This window comes from Acromyrmex echinatior, chromosome 1 (assembly GCF_024713525.1).
Source record: "Acromyrmex echinatior isolate Ae372 chromosome 1, ASM2471352v2, whole genome shotgun sequence".
Classification (NCBI taxonomy): Eukaryota; Metazoa; Arthropoda; class Insecta; order Hymenoptera; family Formicidae; genus Acromyrmex; species Acromyrmex echinatior.
The window spans coordinates 14,397,095-14,417,030 of NC_141852.1; the positions used below are offsets into that span (position 1 = coordinate 14,397,095).

The 19,936-nt window shown below is 30.8% G+C and overlaps 1 protein-coding gene across 4 annotated transcripts in view; it reads right to left on the reverse strand.

The window, feature by feature from the left end:
* Positions 1–19,936, reverse strand: part of LOC105146935 (uncharacterized) — a 104,396-nt gene that overhangs the window by 10,161 nt on the left and 74,299 nt on the right. For all 4 annotated transcript variants that reach the window (XM_011057586.2, XM_087408608.1, XM_011057585.2 and 1 more), the window contains exon 5: positions 644–734. In XM_011057586.2, coding sequence (XP_011055888.1) covers positions 644–734 — 91 coding nt within the window. The remainder of the gene's footprint in view (positions 1–643; positions 735–19,936) is intronic.

The following is a 19,936-nucleotide window of genomic DNA, read 5'->3' on the forward strand; positions in this document are numbered from 1 at the left end:
TTTTTACGGAAATAGTATATACAGAGCATCATTTAGCCTAATTAGGTAAATCTGATTAATTTTCAACAATAAGCTCGAATCAGCTATCAATTTTAATTTTATAAAGTACTACTTAATTAGCTAGTAAACTCGTTTATTTCGAAATAATAGATATTAATGATATTATCTCGAAATATAGTAGATATTAAAATAATTAATATATGTTTCTATAAAATTTTTGAAACTGCATTTACAGTTTATTTGTGCAATTACGATCTACAAAATCAATTAACAACACGTGATTAACAAATAAAATTCTGTTCACGTTTATTGCGTGAAAAGACAGTTAAAAATAAAATTTTCCACGTTAAATAGAAATTTATCCGTATAATGCCGAGCTCTGCGATGAAGTTACGCTTCCCGAGAATCAATTGGCCTTAGGTATGCCAATTTAGATGGAAATGGCCTACTTTAGCTTTTATGGTTAAAGTTTCTCTTATCGAAAGTATTTGAAAGAGGGTGTGAGAGAGAGAGAGAGAGAGAGAGAGAGAGAGGGAATAAGGGAAAAAGACAGAGAGAACGCCAACGCATGTTATATCCGCGTAATTACGTCACATTCATCGTAATGGACTATTAAAGAATGCGTTAACTATTTAAGACTTACTCTCTTCCTCAGAAAGATCCTCTCCCAGACACTGCAGCACCGCCCTAAGATCCGACGCAGTGATATACCCACGATTATGTTTGTCGAACACCTGTACATAACAAATAAACAGAAAAATTAAATCCATGGCGAAGCAAATCTCTGCACTGAGAGAAAAGTCTTGATATTTGTGATTATTTCATGTATGTGTGTGTGTATGTGTGTATGTGTATGTGTGCATACTATATATAAAACTGAATAAAATAATTATGGTTAGGAGCTCCAATTATTATATACATATATATGCTATAATGCTACTTATAATTACATTTAGTTATTAATTCTAGTTCTATAAAAAAAAATATATAGTTGACACAGAAAATGACTATAAATTATAATTAAATTATGATAATTACAATAATTTCTTTGTATGCGCTTTGAATAAAGATGTATATAAAAAAAATCGGAAATGACAAATGGCACAAAACTTTGGTCGCATCGTCAGTAATTTTGATTGATGATTTCTTTAAGATATATAATAAAAAAAATCGCTAAACGCGATGAGAAAAACCGACGAAGTTTGTTCTCTCGCTCCGTCACTGGATTTCTCCCGCGATCGAATAATGACTCCCAGGGAAGCAAAAGTAAATATTTTTTTTTCTCAGAAAAGTTATCCCTCTTCGAAGCTCGCGCTCTCTCGTTTACAAAGACATTTCGCTTTTGTTTTCGCTAATTAGTAAGTAGAAACGTTTTGATGAACATTAATTTTCCCAGGGAAGGAAACCGAAGCGAAACAGAGACAAAGTAGCTGACAAGGAAACAATTATTCTACCTTATTATTTATTGCACACAGCGGTCAATTCGACTAGCACAATTTGTAAATCGGGATCGAAGCGAGCAGACGCAAAATCGAATTACCCAGATCTTTCCCGAAACGGAATCGGAATTGATGCTGAATCAAGGAATTGTTCTCTGAGAAACATTTGCGTCCAATAGCAATACAATCAATTATATTGCTACCTAATATAACAATATTTTGTCCAATGACATTCTATTGAGATAACGAGTGAAGCATCGTGGAAAATGTCATACTTCAAGAAAAGGATTTTTGCTTCCGCCTCGTTATGCTCGCGATCGTAGAGGATTACGAAAGAGCAGTTTGACATTTAACAATACACAGACGTCTGTCAATGCAAACAATATTGTTACTACTGACTCACTCGCGCGAGCATCGGCTTGTTTCATTCAGCTTGATTCAATTTGGTTACACTAATGAGTAGTTATTGCAACTACAGTGGCGGGCTTAGAAATACATTGCCAAACTCCGTTCGCAATCTCCTCCGTCCGATGTCTGTCGAATGGCATGTCTTTTGTCCGCCCACGAATTCGAATTCCGCATCAAAGAGGCTTACCTTTGAATATCAAACTGCTGCTTTTCATGTATTCCGATAAAATTGATTTCGCGTGTACTTTTCATAAGTTGCGATTGTATAAAATCTGATTTGTTTTTTTGTACTTTGATATTCAAATGTATACAGGATCACCAATCATAATATAAAAAGAAAAAAAAAAGAAAAGAAAGATTGAAAAAACAAATCGAGATTATATAAAAATTTTTTATTCAAAATTTTATTTTTTTTTAATTAACTTTAAAAATTCGAAAATTCTCATCTCTTCTTTTTTATATTTAGAAGTATGCACAAATTTATTGCACGCTGTTTTAACATGACAATTAGATATGAATAAAATGTAAAATAAAAAATAAAAAATGTAATGTAAATTATTGAATCATGTACAAAAAAATTAAAAATTTAATAATAATAAATTAATTTAAACCGCTATATAAACACATTAAGTAAGGAAAGGCTCAATACGATTAAATTATTAAGCACCAGATCTTGGTGCTTAATAATATTTATATCGTTCCCTCATTTTAAAAATTACTGCAACTAAAAAAAATTAGTTTTTTAAAGAAGGGAAAACTTTTTTTCGATTTAACAGAAAATTATTGATTACTCAAATAGTATCGATAAAAAGAATATATTCTTAGAAACGTAATTAAGTATAATTTAAATTTTTGTTTCACAAATCTTAAAAATCTACTTTTTCAGTTGTGACAATTTGGACATCCCATAAAATTATAACAATTCTGAAATAATTCATCAAAAGTATTGTAAGTATCACTAGCAGTTTATATCTACTTAATCAGCTAAAGTGACTAAATTCAAAATAAAATATAATAATTTCTTCTTCAAACTTCAATCATCAAACTCTAAATGTTCGCTTATTTAAGATTATTTTAACTAATTAAGGCAAATATAAACTGTTGATACTTCGAGTTATATTACTTTTGATGAATTAGTTCGAATTTGTCATAATTTTATAGAATATTAAAATTATCACAATTAAAAAATAGTAGTTTTTTAAGGACTGCGAAATGAAAATAACAATTATATTTAATTATGTTTCTGAAAATATTTTTTTTGCCGATATTTTTTGAGTAGTCAATAATTTTTTGTTAAATTAAAAAGCAGTTTTCCCTTTATTGAAAAATTAAACTTTTTTAATTGCAATAATTTTTAAAATGAGGAAACGATATAAATGTTATTAGGCATCAAGATTTAGTCTTAATCGTATTAGCCTTACTTTCCTTACTTATTTAATATTATTAAAATAATATATTCATATAGCAGTTTTAATTTATTGTTATTAAATTTTTAATATTTGATACATGATTCAATAATTTATATTACATTTTTTTTACAATTTTTCATTTTACATTTATTTTCATTTTACATTGCATTCTCCATTTGAGTTACAAACACGACACAAAATGTGTTACTCTTGTAGAAGATATCATAATTTTTTTTTTAATCTTATAGAACAATAAATGTTTGATGGATTGTAAAGTTAATTTAATTTATCCTTGATAATTAATAGCGTAATCTTTATATCTAATTTATTCATCTGGAGACACGGTAGGGTCTCAACATTACATGATAGTAATGACACGAAAGTTTTCTGAGGTATATGTCACTTTTAAAATAAAGGAATGATATATAAATTCTAAATACATCTTTCTCTCGAATTTCATCTTCAACTAATGAAGCTTCTTAAAATGCTAAAAAGGATTTAATAAATAATAGTATTTTTCGCAATAAATTCTTTTAAATGTTTTAAGATGCTTATCAGCGTCGTTATTAAATTGATGATCAATTTATGATATCTCATTATTTTAACTTCAGTTTATAATTGCGAGTCCGACAGTAAGCAGCGCGCAATTGTATTACTAAAAGATGTATTTATAGAATACATATAAATTACATATAAATGTTATTAGGCAAGATTTAGCCTTGATCATATATTGATCCTCTTCTTACTTAAATAATTTACTTAAAAACATTTTATTTACATAAAATATGTTATCAATTGTAACATCACAATATTTTGTGTTAAACTATAATATTATTTCTTTAAACGTTAAATGTTTTATATTTTGATAAACATTTCATATTTTGATTTGAGCTAAATTCGAAGATCTTTAAAGATTATTACGCCAACTTAAAGGAAAACAAAATATCTTCTATGTTTTAATTTTCAAATTTGATTTTCTCGGAAAATTTATTGTCTGTAAATTATATTGTTATATAATTTATATAATTTTAACTTATTCTGTCAGAAGTAATCACTCATTCTTCCGGCTTGTATTATAAATATAAAATATATTAAAAATAAAATTATCAAATAAAACATACAAAAGTCTGAGAAAAAATGTGTATACAAAATGTGTATATTAAATATTTAAAATCAATTTCTATCGTTTTTCTTCGTATAATTTGGACTTCGTAACGCGCAATTGCAGTTATTACCTCGTACAGAAAATCAACGCTGTATAAATCACTCGAAGTACTAATTGCACGCGCGATATCTTTATGTTTGTACTTATGTATTGCGATAAAACGAGCTAAGTGCCATGCCAAGGTATATTTTCGCAGCGCGGAAACTCGGCAGATAGGCAGATATTTGTTACTTTTCCTCGGTGGAAATCACCGGAGTAACTCCGTTTCCGACAAAAGTCAGAAGGGAAAGTGCTACGCCTCTAAGGAAATGGGAAATAGAAGCTTGGAAAGAAATGCTGTCGCCGAGGAGAATCGCCCTAAGTGGCATCTTGCCGTCGTCACGATCTCGATCATCGCGGCTCTCCAATACCTATTCCACAATAGCATTGCAAGCCATAAGAAATTATCCGAATATGTGAAAAATCATAACCGAATATGAGAAAAATAATCGATTATGATTGGTGAATTTCTTATGACTTATTATAGAACAGACATCTTATTATAGAACAGACATAATGTGGCGACGGACTGGATTCGACCGTAGGAAATTACAATCGGACGATTGTTACAGTAATTAGCAAATTGTTTAGCCCAGAGAACCATCCGATCATTCCGATCGATCAATATTGTGGTCTGTTTACACTGTTCTAGGACTGAGCATTCGCAGAAATAGCCGTCGTCATCGGAAATAGTTAATTACAATTATAATTGTAATTGTCGAATAATTTAATTAAAGTTATATTGTAATTATCAGCGTTTTAATAAAGTGTCCTATATGTGTATTCCCGATGCCTAGTGCATATTCTCTAATTTGATTGTCGTAAACATTTTCCCATTCTATGATGCAAATCGATATTTGCTCCGCAACTAAGAAAATAATAAACATTTATTAATGATGGATATAATGAATTAATAATCGATTATTTCAAACGATTAATCAGTTATTTTTAATCTTAAGGATCGACAGCAGCGACGTATAAGATTTCAAATCTGCATTCATAATTGGCAAATTTTAAACGGTAGATCCGAAATGATGATCAAAATTATTATCAAGACATGATGAATATTAATTTCTGATATTAGTGAAATATAAATTCTTAATATTCTTCATTCTTTATATTCTTAATATTCTTTATATATTTTTAATATTCTAACATATAAAATTTTACATATAAATATAAGTCGAAGTTTTTTCCACTTGACCGCCATATTAAACCCATTATTTTGACTTTTTAAATTTTGATTTCAAATTTGTAATCCCAATCAGCAATCCCAAAAATTTCCACATACTAAAATTTAGCAATAGAATTTACGTTCAATGGAACAATTTATGTAATAAAGAATTAAGATCACATCTATTTAAAATAAAAATCGTTTTTTTTAAATAATCGATTAGTTCATTATGTCATTGACGTCGAGATTTCGCTTATCAAATAATATGCGTTTCCGGTTGCGTCACCGGCTGTACGCATCATATATATTCTGACGAAATATACGGATTTATGGTGCCAGAAATGAGCGTCCTAATATTCGGGGGTTGTAACACGTGGTTTTTTCGTGTCGGTCCATTCTGGACCGTACACACCGGACCGGAGGATTACATGAAAATAAATCACCCCCTATCCTTTAACCGCTCGTAACGTTGCCTGTCCGATAAGAGACGAAGAACGTTACGCGATTACCGTTCATTAGCATGCTAATGCGAACTAAGGAATCTCTTGCGTTTTTCTTCCCCGGAAGTAAAGGTCAATGTGAAACTGCTCGCGCAGCAATCCTACATGACGTGGGCATCTGATTCTCCGGAGATACGTTTTTTATTTTTCCTTTTTTTCCCTTTTCGCCTGTTTTTTAGCCTTCGTTCAAAAACCTGCAAGTTTCGAAGTCTTGAAAAACGTCAGCGTTACGTGTGTTCCCGCGATGATTCACGATATTTTAAAGCTTGAATTATAGCTTCTAAAACTGCGAACAGCGATCGCTCGCATTCATATCACGAATACGTGAAAATCCTGGAAAGACGTATATGTACGTGTGTTTCCCTCAGTGTTGCGTATATTTTTTTTTTTTTTAAGAGAGAACACTTATGCGTTAGTCACAACGTTTTTCTCGACATTTTTTTCGCCGATGTTGTCCCGTGGTTCGATGGTGATCGAACGTCATGAAACCGGTGAATCTTCAACGACTCTTTTGCCACCTTTCACTTTGATATTGTCTGCAACGGATACATTCGATTGCCATTATTTGTTTTTGCACACTCTCACATTTGTTTGCCGGACCTCTACTCGCTTTTTCTCGCTTCTTTTATCCTACCACGCCGCACAGCATTCCCTGTTAGTACATTGTTTGCCTCTTTTGTTGCCCAGGGGGGAATTGTTGTTGTGGATTTTTGAGCCGTTACGTGCCGTGCATATGTCCATCCTCGCTTTTATCTTGCGTTCGATCCCTTTGTTGCTTGAATTGTTTCAATTTTATTTTTTGTTTAAAGTTTCGGTGGCTCTTCCCAGAAATGGTTAAATCATCGCGCCGGCAGGTATCGTGCTTACATAAAAGAGCATCCTGCAAGAATCGCGAACGCGGTACAAGAAATAAATTTCACCCTGATCGCAGACAACGCCGTTTGGATATTAGATTTTACGAGGTTCTCGAGAGCTTTCGAGAGCATAATGTTATTATGCAATATAATCTTGCCTCTCACGTGGGAATTTTCCTTTTCTCTCTTTTCACGCTATAAATCTTGCTATCTATCCGCGATACCCATCGACAGGTTGCGGCTGAGAGTCGCCTCACACCCTTTTTACAACCCCCATCTAGTCGCTCTTCCATTTCGGTCGCTTGTTTTCCACCCTTTACACGTTTTCCTGTACTTCCTCTTTCCTTCGCTTACCCTCTATCACGCGTCTTTTATTCTAAACACGAGGTACGATCCAATGTGCGGTAGTAGCGGCGTAACGGTGATAGTCGGGTCACGAAGATTAAAATATCGACTTGGTGACTACAATACGTCACGTTTGACCTTAATGTCCCGATCGTTAAACACTTTAGCGAACTATGCAGTTTAAAGAAGCGGAAGAACTTCATTGTTCCGTTGTTACGCATTGTAAATTCTATGCAAACGTGGAATACGAATTTTGCAAACAGTTGTATTTCGAAGCATTTTAGAGTCGACAATTGTCGTGATATTTTCAAAGATACTGAAAAAGGGAAAAGAAAAATCTTGAAAAGTTTGATAAATTAATGAATTGTAACAAATTTTTAGTGTTATTTGTAACAGAATTAATTAAATAAAACAGCAATGAGAGAATAAGACATTCTCTGAAAACTTTTGTTACAAAAAAATGTTTTATTACAAAACAAAAGATCAAAGAGCTTGAACTGGCTGCATTGTAAAAAGTATAAAAATTACATAAAAAATTAATGTGTAAAAATTACATAATTTATAGTAGAAATATATAAAATTATTTTTACACACATTAGTACTTTTAATTGAGCAAATATATCTTTATGTTAGACGGAGAATTGCAATAGGAATATAATATTTGATTATTATAAAGAAAAATAATTTTGGTTGAGGCAATATTTTTCACAAATAAAATTATTTTCAGATTAAAAATTTTTATTAACTTCTAATATTATTAATGTGTTTTTTTAAAGATGCTTATTAGTATCAAAAATGATTAAATTACTTGTCAATTTAATAATGATATTACTATTTTTAATAGTGATATTGTTACTTTTTCTGCTCATGAATGTGTTTTAAAAGATTTCGGTGCGCAGTTTGCAGAATCAGTTATATAAATTCATATAGAAATATATTTGCCCACTAAGATCCGCTTTGATCGAATATAGAAATTTCTCTTATTTAAAATTAAAAATAATTTTATATAAATTGTAACTTCACTTATGTGTATAAACACACCTTTAATAGTAAGTTCCAAAATTATTCATTAAAACTATTAATTCTTACACGAAATTTTTTTATAGTGCAATAGAATAATATATTCTTTGTACAAATAAAATAAAGACAAATTAGAGAAGAAAGACTTGATTCTCCAATCCCGTCACTGTAAAGTTGCAAAATGTCGAGATAATTCTGCCATCAAATTGTCACTAAAGCGAATTTAAACTTCCAGATATTCCACCGTAGGTATAAGAACGCGTATGTATATGCCTAAAAAAAAAAAAGTAGAAAATCCCAAACGGGTGATTTACATAATTCGCGAAGATAAGGGGAAACGACGTAGTCACAATACGACGAGCAGTATCTGAACGCGTTAAAGTAAGACAGTGCAGAAACTCCGGTTTTGAAACAGTCAGAAGACCACCTTGAACAATAAGGAGCCCATGCAGGAGCGAAACAAATTTAATAATAAAAAAGAAATTCTGCACAATAGCTTTTAGAAATGACGGACAACGGAAGCGGATGGGAACCGGCTGGAATAGGAGCGAATTTAATGAAGGGCAATTAGACTGTCTGAAAATAAATCTGATAGTACGGACTTGCGAAGACCGAGATAGCGCAACAAGGACAATAAATCGTTGTGCCCGAGGACTCATTTATATTTATACTCGCAGTTTTATTTCGCTAGAAAGAAATGCTTCCCCTCCTCATGTCATTTCCTGTGTTTTTCTGCCTGAAAATGTGACTGAAAATGTCAGTCGTTTCAAATATGATTGTTATGTTAAATAGGTAAAAATTGCTTCAGAAACAACACAGAAGCGGAACTCGAGCACCCTCATATTAATCGCACATATTATGTCTTCATCAAATTTTAGATAAAAATTTAAATAAAGTAAATTTAAATTAAATTTAAGCAAAACGTCAGTATTCTATGAAATCAATCTAGAAATTAATAAAGTAAATGTTCTAATGACTATAAACCAAAGTATAATTAAATCTATTATTATTATTGATTATTAATTAGTAGTATTACAAAAGAAATTAATACCTACAAATGAAACTTTGTTTTGTTGATGATTGAAAAATATTATCATATCAATTTCAAATAGAACACTTAAGTGAAATTTTATAATTTCACTAATATATTAGGTGTTGGAATTAATTCGTAGCGTTTTACAAGTGATGGGAAGTACTTTCATTAATGTATTTTTTAATGCTCATGTGAAATAAATAACATTCTTTCATTAAAAAACGCTACGAATTAATTCCAACACCTAATATATCATATAGGTACCGATAACTGTGAACTCCTAATAACATAAATTTTTAAAATTTAATTTATAGTTTCTTACAACTGTAAAAAACACTACATGTTTAGGCAAATATAGTCTTTACAATATTTCAAAAGTATGGCTGTCTCTGTGAATTAGAAATGAACAATATTTTCGCAATAATTTGAGATTAAAAATATGTTTTTATTACTCATCTTGATACAAAATATTTAAATTACGAACATATTGATTTTTCAATTATTGAACACATCAGTTATTGACATTTATCTTATTTACTTTTATGATATTTGATCGCTTATTTATCGAAATATTTATCCGATTTATCCATTCGTGTATCACTTTTAATCAATAAGTTTGCGCCAAGATTATGCGCGAATCCTTCAATTCTCACATAAACACCTCGAGCGCATATTTGATCAGAAAGAAAAAGCGGAAATGCAACAGAAACCTCGGCATCCTCGAGAAAACATTGAAAAATAACACCATCGCGGCCAGAACTCGCTTGGGTAACCAGACAAGCGACAGAGAAGTGGCTCAGACAAACAGCAGTAGACAATCTAAAAGAATGGTCGAGCAAAGAGAGATGCTTTGGCAGAAATCCTCCGCGAAGCTTGGCGTCATTAGGATGTATTGTGGCGTAACAGTTTGACATACTTCCTTCCAACATGCAGCAGTTACCCGACTCGCTCAGGTGGATTTCTCCTCCATCTCTGTCGGTTCTTTTCGGATGCATCTGCCATCTTCAGCTACCGACTTCATGCACAATCCTAAATACATTGCTCAGAACTCGATTTAACTAACACTGTTTTGGCACAAAAGCGTTCTGTTCAAGATTCAATTTTTCTTATTTTCAGATTCAATTTTTTTAAATAAATAAAAAAAGTATATATAAGAAGAAATGTTGCTATATTTAATATAATAAATATTTAATATAAAAAGATTAAAGTGACCCACCTGATTGAAGAAAGACAAGAATTTATTTCATTGTAAAAATCAGCAAAGAACAGTTTTGCTTATGTAACTAAAAATTTAGCTACAGATACAGATCTAAAAATAATTATTAGAAATTATGTAGGGCTTCCAAATTGAATGTTAGAATTTCAAATTTCTTGTTGCATCATGCTTGAATTTTCTACATAATTATTTGCTACAACAAAATTACTTTTAAATCTGTATTTACTTAAAGCTTTAGATATTTGAAGCAAAATACTTTTTTTTGTTATCGATGTTTTTTCATTTAAGAGAAATTACAAAAATACAATAATAATTAGGAAATCGAGAAAATCTCATATATAAGTGCATTTACTGAATAAATTAATTAAGATAGTTATTTAAAAGAATGGTAAATTATATACACGGTAAATCTGAGTTTGAATCCTGGTTAAGACAATATTTTTCAATAAAACTATTTACAGGTTTATTTAAGATATTTCTCAGCATCAGATTATTAAAATGCCTATGAGCATCAATTAAATTATCTGCTAATTTAATTTGTAATATCACTACTCTAGTTTTATTATATAAGATTGTATTTCAAGATAGAAAATTAAATTCAACGTACAGTTTGCAGGATTAAATATGAATACCTATGTAAATCACATCAAATTATTTAAGCATTAAAGATCCAGTTGGACCGTTTAGGATCTTTATTTCTTAATTGTTGTGTATTCACATTACGGTCTCAAAAGATATTTTAATTTAAATTTTGTATATACGCACATCGGATTTTATTATAAAAACAATATTAAAGTGAATCGAGCGCGGAAGTGCATTTTCGCACTTAACATTTAGAAAATACGAATGCTGCAGTAAAACGAAACGTTCGTTAACGCTCAATTCGTATTCTCATTCGATTCAACTCATGAATTGTACATCAAAGAAAGTTTTAAATAAATTCTATTTCGCGTTTGTTGTTGCTCACCGGATCAGCACGTATCTACCTTTGGTCAGAACAACCTGTGAGCAGGTGGATACACGAGAATAAAAAAAAGTCTAGACAGCCGTAACGGAAACTGGTATTAACTACAGAAACGTTCCGACCTTTTATTTTTAGATTGTTCTCTATCTAAATGACACAAATAAGAACTCGCCAATGGCAAGAAAAAAAGTTCAATCATGATCAGTTTGATATATGCGCTTCTTTTTAATTCTCAAAACAATTTTTAATTCTCAAAACATTTCTACGAAAAAGAAATAAATCGCTTGCGCTTTTTACCAGTAGAAAAAAAAATTGAGTAGTTTCAGTAAAACTATTTACTGAGGCTTTTGTTAACAGCAACTAAACATTTTGCTTTATACATGTATAAAAATTTAGTTGCTTTTACGAAATACATTTTTCTGCTTTGTAAATAATAAAAAATATTTACTTATATTGGTATCAATTATATATTTTTATTTATATTGAATATTAACACAATTAAACACTTTATTTTTCATAAATAAATATTTTGATTATATTTTAATCAAGTAATTTTGTTCGATTACATTTTATCCAGATATTCTATCGTTACAGCAAAATTTTAATTCATAGAACAAAACATTTTTCCTAGTATACTGCAAAGCTATGATGCAGCTGAAAACAAATTCGTTAAAACGAAAAACAATGTTTCCATAGACGATTATATACGATAAGCACACGTAAGAATCAGCCAGTTTATATTCTTGTTTCCAGTGATAATTGTACAAATAGGATAAAATCATTTGGAGTGGATAAAAGTTCTTTCGCATAAAAGAATTAAACGCATCGTGCGGAAATAGAAAGAACCGAAGCAGGAAGAAGAAAATGGAAAAAAAAAAGGATACGCGAGCATGACCTTTGTTGATTCAGCGAAAACGAGAATGAATCTCGCGTGACTTGCACGTGAATCTTGGACGGTGCACGCTTTCAAGTTCCGAGATTCGCGAGGACGTCAGTCAGGATAAGCAATGTCAGTGTAACCCCCGTCGAAGGGAGGAAAGGGCGGTAAGACGGAAAAATGTGACCAGGTTGACGAATAGCGAAATGAATGGAGCATGAATGCCTGGACGACAATTCGTCGTACAAAACGTCGTCCTTCGAAAGCGACGTACATCTTCTGGCGAAGAATAGCCATTGAAACGCGTGGGGGAGGGATAGAAAAGATGGGATCCAGAAGAGGACATTGCCGGAAACGAGACGTGTTGCGAATGTTTAGAAACGTAGCGGTTCCGCGACACGGTTAATGGACGGTTCAACCGTTCTTATGCGAACTTCCGGCGCACTCAGGCGTGCTGCCTTTTTACTATGGCAGAACTCCGAGATATATCCGCGAAGGAAACTGTAAAGCGAATTGCAGCTCTGAACGAAGTGCGCGTTAAAAGGAGACGAGTTTCCAGAGGGAAATTGGCACCGTACGTTTTACTCTACACGTATTAAGTTACATAGAACTCCTGTTTGAAGGAATGAGAAGCGATACTGTTTGTTCATCTTCCCCGTCTTTCTTTTCCAAGAGCGTATTTCCTTAAGGTAAATATTGAAATGGTCGAAATTAGTCGAAGATGAATTAATTAAGTCATTCAAAATATCGCTATGTTTACTTACTAAAATTAACGCAGTTTTGATCTATTCACTTTCTTCGTTACAACTCAATGTAGATAGAGATTATGTAATTTTTTTGTAGAGTAGAAACGTGAAAAGTGGAAAGTTTCTCCATTACTTTCAATGATAAAAATTTTCACTTTTTATGTTTTTGCCTTATGGAAAAAGTTAATGATCGCTAGAAAGAACAACTTTGTTGAAGTTAAAAATTTAGCTAGTACGGATCTGAAAATAATTTTGTTGTTTTATTAAAATAATTATCAATTAATAGAAATAATCTTATTTTCGATCAAAATAGATCTTAATCCTCTTAATAATATACTAAATTTCAGTTTTATAAAGTACGCCGATAAAGTTTGTCAGACTTGAAACATTATCGCAAATTAAAGCTGAAATTATGAATCAATTCTAAGTAAAATCATAAGATTGGTAACATATTCTCGCAAGACTTATAAGAACTTACAAATACTTATAACTTTATGCAATATCTTTACAGACAGTTTCTTACTAATGTAAAATTTACGATAAATCATAGATATTTATGAATGATCGTATGTCTTACGATATACGTATAGAATTACAATATTTACAATATCAATCACAAGTTTTTACAAGTTTTACGAGAACAAGTTATAAAAAGCTTTACGATTTTGCTTAAAATTAATATTCATTAATAAGATGCCTTCCAATAAGAGACATACATGACACGGTGTGACACAATGCATCATTACACTCTTGTTGTTCGCTAATGTTAACCAAGGATAAGATGATCATGTGTTGTATTGAATCTTGTTGGAGGGCACCCTTAAATTAGATCGATCATCTACTTTAATAGTGAATTTAATAAACATCTTAAAAACCTGTAAATTAATTATGAAAAATGTTCAAATATAATCAGCAATCTTGTAAGTTGGCAGTTTTGAGATTCCAGGAACCAGTTTGAATGTCTTATATTATATCAATTTAATGGTTTAACCATTAAAATGGTTTAAATTATTAAAAATTGTTACACTAAAAAGAGCCTAAAAATATAAAAGAGACTAAAAATATTCAAAAGCAAATGTTATTTGAGACGTTTTCCTTCGATATTTATTAATTATAAAAAAAATTTGACTGTGATAATGAAATATTTCTGTGAAATGTATCTCATTAATTGTAAAAGAATAAAATAAGATAATTTATTTGCTAGGAACAAAATTTTATTTCGCTGTATTTAAGTAAGAATTTATTTCAATAAAATTAACATTATATCTCACAAATAAATTGTTCAATATCTTTTTTCCAGCGAAAATAATTTAACAAAATCTTTTTTTCCCGTGTGAGGAACTGACAACTAACTGACAGCATAGAATATTTAAGTTAGAACGAGAATCAATAGCGAATCAGTTAGCCAAACAGAAATAAATGTTATAGCAGACATATTGAAATACCGAGTTTCGTATTCGGTTCACTTTCACTTCGTCCTGATTCTGAGTTTGGCCGTTTTAAGCTGCTCGGAAAATTCTACAATCTTTTGGTATACTTTTGGAATAAGAGCTACACGAGACAGTAACTTGCTACGCAAGATTTTTTCGTTGTTAGTCAATGTAAATCTAAATTTATTTTGCCCAGCATTAAACGTTATGGCTCGCAAAATCCCAAACTCGCTTTAAATGTAATTTAAATGTAAGGCTAATATTATGATACAAAAAAATCAGGTGTAACATTATGCTTAATAACAGCTATGAATATAACTTGAGGCAAATTTTTAATAAGTGACAAATTTTTAATAGCGAGTTTAATATTGGCTTATAAAATTTGAGGCTAATTTTTGATTGGTTACAAATATTATTTTGAATGACTACGTTCCAAATTTACTGCCAACATTGAAAATGCTACAATTTATGTTATTGCACTATAGATTTTCAGTACTGGCAGTCAATTTTGAAACACAGCCTACACATTCTTGAAATTGGTTTATCTGGCTTTCTTACAACATAATATTATATTTGTCATACGATTAATTTTTCAAACATGTCAATTGGCTGCAGGACAAGAGATTCTCAGATTCTGTAGCCAATCAACAGACTTGAAAAATTTGTCGTAAGTTAAATGTAATATTAATTTAAAACTGCTGTTACGTGCTCGGCATTTTGCGTTTATTCACTAAGAAATGCAAATTTCTATTTTATTCCAGAACATTTGCTTTGTACAACACAATACTTTTTTATCGGATAATAATGAATTAATTTATGCTTCTCTTTCAATATCGTCGTGACTGTTGTAAATTTAATCAGGATCCAATTTCAATTAAATATCATCCATGGAAATAAAATCTCTTGGCTTCTCAGGTATTCGGTGTAAATCGAATTGTATCGTTATCCGAGCACTTTGACGAGAAACTCATTTATTTCTGAAAACGATATCGAATTCAGGTGCATGCGGCTCTCTTTAATCGACATGAATTTTCAGAGGAAGGGGATATCACGGCGGGTGAATTTCTGAAAATTCCCAAAAAGCGTCGTAATCACATCGGTTTCATCTATCTAGTAATTGCATCACGAGCGAGAAGCGGAACAAAACTTTTCTTTTCCTTCTCTTTCTCTTCCCGAGGAGACCTCTTTTATTTGCGCGTAGGTGGGAATTGCGGCTGCAAGGAAGGAATGCGAAAGGATATAACGACCGAAGAAGAATCCAAAGTAAATCCATATTCTCCATTTCAACGATTTTGATTTTGCAAAGTGTATAGAATCCTCATTTCATTTGTGACAGAAGTTTCGACGGGCAATAATCGGAATCATTGGACGCTTGACTCCTCATCGCTCAGCTTCTCTCGATCATAATAAGCCTTCTAAGATTTAGTGACTTTAATGGAATTGTTATAATCAGTTCCGCTTGGAGGAAATGAGCGAATTAGATTGTTTTATCACCATAACTTTCGTCGTTACTCGTCGTTTCAAGCAAGAGAGGTCCTGTCGAAAACGTACATTGAAATCAGAACACGTTCAATTGGAAAATATCGCAAAAAACGTTTTGAAATCTATTCATGTAAAATAAAACGTGAAATCTTGGATGTATTCAACTGGAGAATCTGAGGAAAATACCTTGAAGTATATTCAGCTTAGATTGAAACTTATGAAATCCCGAATGTTTCCAAGTGAGTTAAGAAAGAAAAAAAGGGAAGATCTCCTTTTGCAAAGCAAGAATTCCATCCATTGCACTTGTTACATCATTTACGACGCTGTTCGTCGTCTCCTCGATTCTTCGATTCTTCGATTTGGGTGGAATGTCGAAACAAGCTCGTCTCGGAAGTCAGACGCGATAGAGAAAGAGAGAGAATTAAATTCGGGACCCGGTAAAATCAAGTGTCGCATGTCTTTCGCAACTGAATGAGACTTGGCGGTGGCTAGCATTGCAGCGGTCGACCGATCTGATAAGGCAGCCTGAACAAATACCAGCGTACTTGTAAGAGAAGACCGTACACCCTCTAAGCGAAAGACGCAGCGTGCTTCTAACGAAGTCGACACTCCGTGTTTTCCGTCCTCCTGTAACCTCTTTCTCTCCGGCTTTCAGAGCAAGAATCCGTTTTCACATAGTCTCCTTACGAGTCTATCTCACGCAGAGAGAGACTTTTCGCCCGTAGATTTATTACCTTCATTCTAGAAGTTTTGGAAACTTTCGACAATTCCCACCTCGCGTCTTTAGATATCTATTTCTTCCGCGGGCGGATCCTGCGAATACGATTGGGATAAATTGTCAAATTTCCTTAAAAAGATCGCAAGATTTTATGTACTTAAAACGCGAAACGATTTTGATTCGGGATAATTAATTTCACGTATGAATGCAATCGCAATCTTGATCTTCCATAGCGGGAAGAAAATTACCAGCCGTACTTTTAACCCTTTGCGTCATGATGGGTCTCTCAGAGACCCATCTTTTTCTATTCAGTTTCTAATTACTTTAATGAATTTTTTGATAGTTAAGTATCATATTTTTTTATTTTCGTGGAGTCCTTAGAGCATGAATAAGTGTTAGAAAAAAATAAGCAATATGTTTTTATTTGCATAATTATCTGTAACTATAAACAAGTAATTAAAATTTGTGAGCTTAAAAAATTTTCTACTGAACTATTATATATATATATATCAATATTAAAATGGTAATTTAGGCACTCAGGATATTCTAAATGTTTTTATTAAGTATTTTTCAGAATTTTTTCAAATTTTTCCATTACATTGTTTTTTTTTTATTAAAAATTGATAATTTTGAAAAATATGGAAAAGTCGATACTATATAAATCCAAATAAATAATTCAAATATCTCTTGATATTTTATAAGGGGCTTGTTGATCATTGAATTCTAAGATCAAAATTACCAAATTTTAAAATCCAAAATGGCGGAATAATAAAAATTATGTTTTAGAAACTTTATTTAATAAAATAAAATTTTTAGAACGTAATTTGTACTAACAATTCTAATTAATATAAGAAATCTTATACAGAAATCCTACACGAAAAAAACCATTTTGCAAAAATATCTAAAAATTAAGCTGAATACAAATCAGAACAAAATTTTGTTAAAGTATCAAGACAGTTATATAAAATAACAAGCAATACTGCAAAAGTTTTGATATTCTAATCAGTTAGAGCATTCTACATAATTATTTTGATCCAATTATTTTTAGATCTATATCTAATTAAAAAATTTTAAATATTTCTTCAAAACCATTCTTTCCGTGCAAAAATTAAACTCATTCCTTCCTTCCCCCCAGATAATTATTTATTTTAAAAAAGTAAACATATGTAATTTTTATTTTGCGATTCAGATATGATAATTCTATTCCAGTAGCAACTGTCTAGGAAGCCGTGTCGCATTAAACGGAGTATTTCGCGCTGATCCTGGTTTATCTCCAGTTTGATAAAGGCACGCGTATATACGACGGGCAAGATGCATTATTCATACAAAAAATACCTTTGCTGACAACAAACAAGAAACCGTAAACGCTCCGTGATCTTCTAGCGTTTCGCGTCCATAAAATCAGCTTAATCCTGACTACATGTATGTATGTCTTTATATATCGTATTACCGAGATTAAGCGAATAGGGCATCTATTAATTGTCTAATTTTTTAAGAATATTTCGTATATAACTTCCTGATGAAAGAAAGAATGTTCTTTTAAGATATTAATCTTTTTTATATTATTTGATTGAACAATACGCAAGAAAGTCAGTCATTCTATTAAAAATTTTTTTTTTAATTTGATAATATCATCACTTACTTATCTACGAGCTTCAAGAGAAATAAAAATTTTTAAAAAGTTTTTATCTCTACGTTATGATTTCTTTTGTATAAAAACATAGATTTTAATATTAAAGTTGAGCGAAATTTTTTTGGTATCACATTACATGAGAAAGGTTCTTGTGGCTCTTGTGATTATGTGGGTGGAATTGTTGAACAGTCAGTTTCCAAAAGACTTCACTTCAAAGAATATTCTCTGAATAAAATTTCACTCAAGCATATTTGAATTTTTTAAACGCAACATAAAAGGCATTTTTTAATCTTTATTAGTATAAATAACGTTCAAGAAGATTCTCTATTATTGGAAGAAAGATTCAATAATACGAAACTAGTCTTCAATATCCTGAAAAAAAGTATCGTTTCATGTCTCTCAGACCAAATCAAAGATGCCACAAGACATCAGACTCTTAAAAATAATTTTATGTAAGTTACTTCTTAGTTAAATAGTCTAATCGGTTTGGTGAAAAGTTCGGTATTAATAAAGTGGCAACCAATACAAACATTACTGATACTCTCTATGCTAAAAGCTCAAAAATTAGTTAAATCTCTCTCAAAATAGACAAGTAAATAGTGACATTAAAATTTTTTTTAAATTACAAAGTAATTTTAATTTAAAAGGAAAGCGTTATTAATTTAAGTTATTTGTGTTTATAAAGGTTTAGATTATAAATATTTCGTCATTAAAAATGTGCAATGTATGAAAATCTTGTGTTATATAAAGACTTATTTCCTCGGATGTAAAATTTATATGTCAATAGCAATATTGCATTGTTAAATTCATCATCAATATCAAATTATATTCAATTTATTGTTAATTTTTAATCATTTCTGTAAGTTGCCACTACTCAATATATTAATTTAATTAAAACTCAACAAGAAGGTCAAAAGAAAGTCTTTAATGGTCAAATTGGACCTTAAGTGTTTAAGTAATACTGTGAATTTATATACTACTTATGTAATTATTTAAATTGATTTTTCAATATTAAAACGCAAACCTGATTGAACTGCAGTAGTAACATCACAAATTAAAATTGTAATTTAATAACTTGATGCTTATAGACATCTTATAAAGATTTAATAATGCTTAATTAAAACAATGGAGTTAAACAATTTAAATAAAAAAATACTAAATTTAAATCAAATTTAGTTTATTAAGTACATACGTAATATTGTTTACTTTGAAACTAAACATTTCAAACACAGAAATTGATTGATTTACATTTTACAGTCATGGCAATTAAAAATAACAAAATGAAAAATAAAAAAACAAACTATTACTTCTTTGATATTTAACAGTATGTATATTAATAGGGCTGGTTGAAATAGTATAAATAACCTAAGATATACGGCGAAAATAAAAAACGAAATAAATCAAATAATTCTTTGCCAAACATTTTTCTCTAGCAATAAGCAAAATTCTTTACGTAGAGCAACTTCAACGGAAGCAACTAAAAC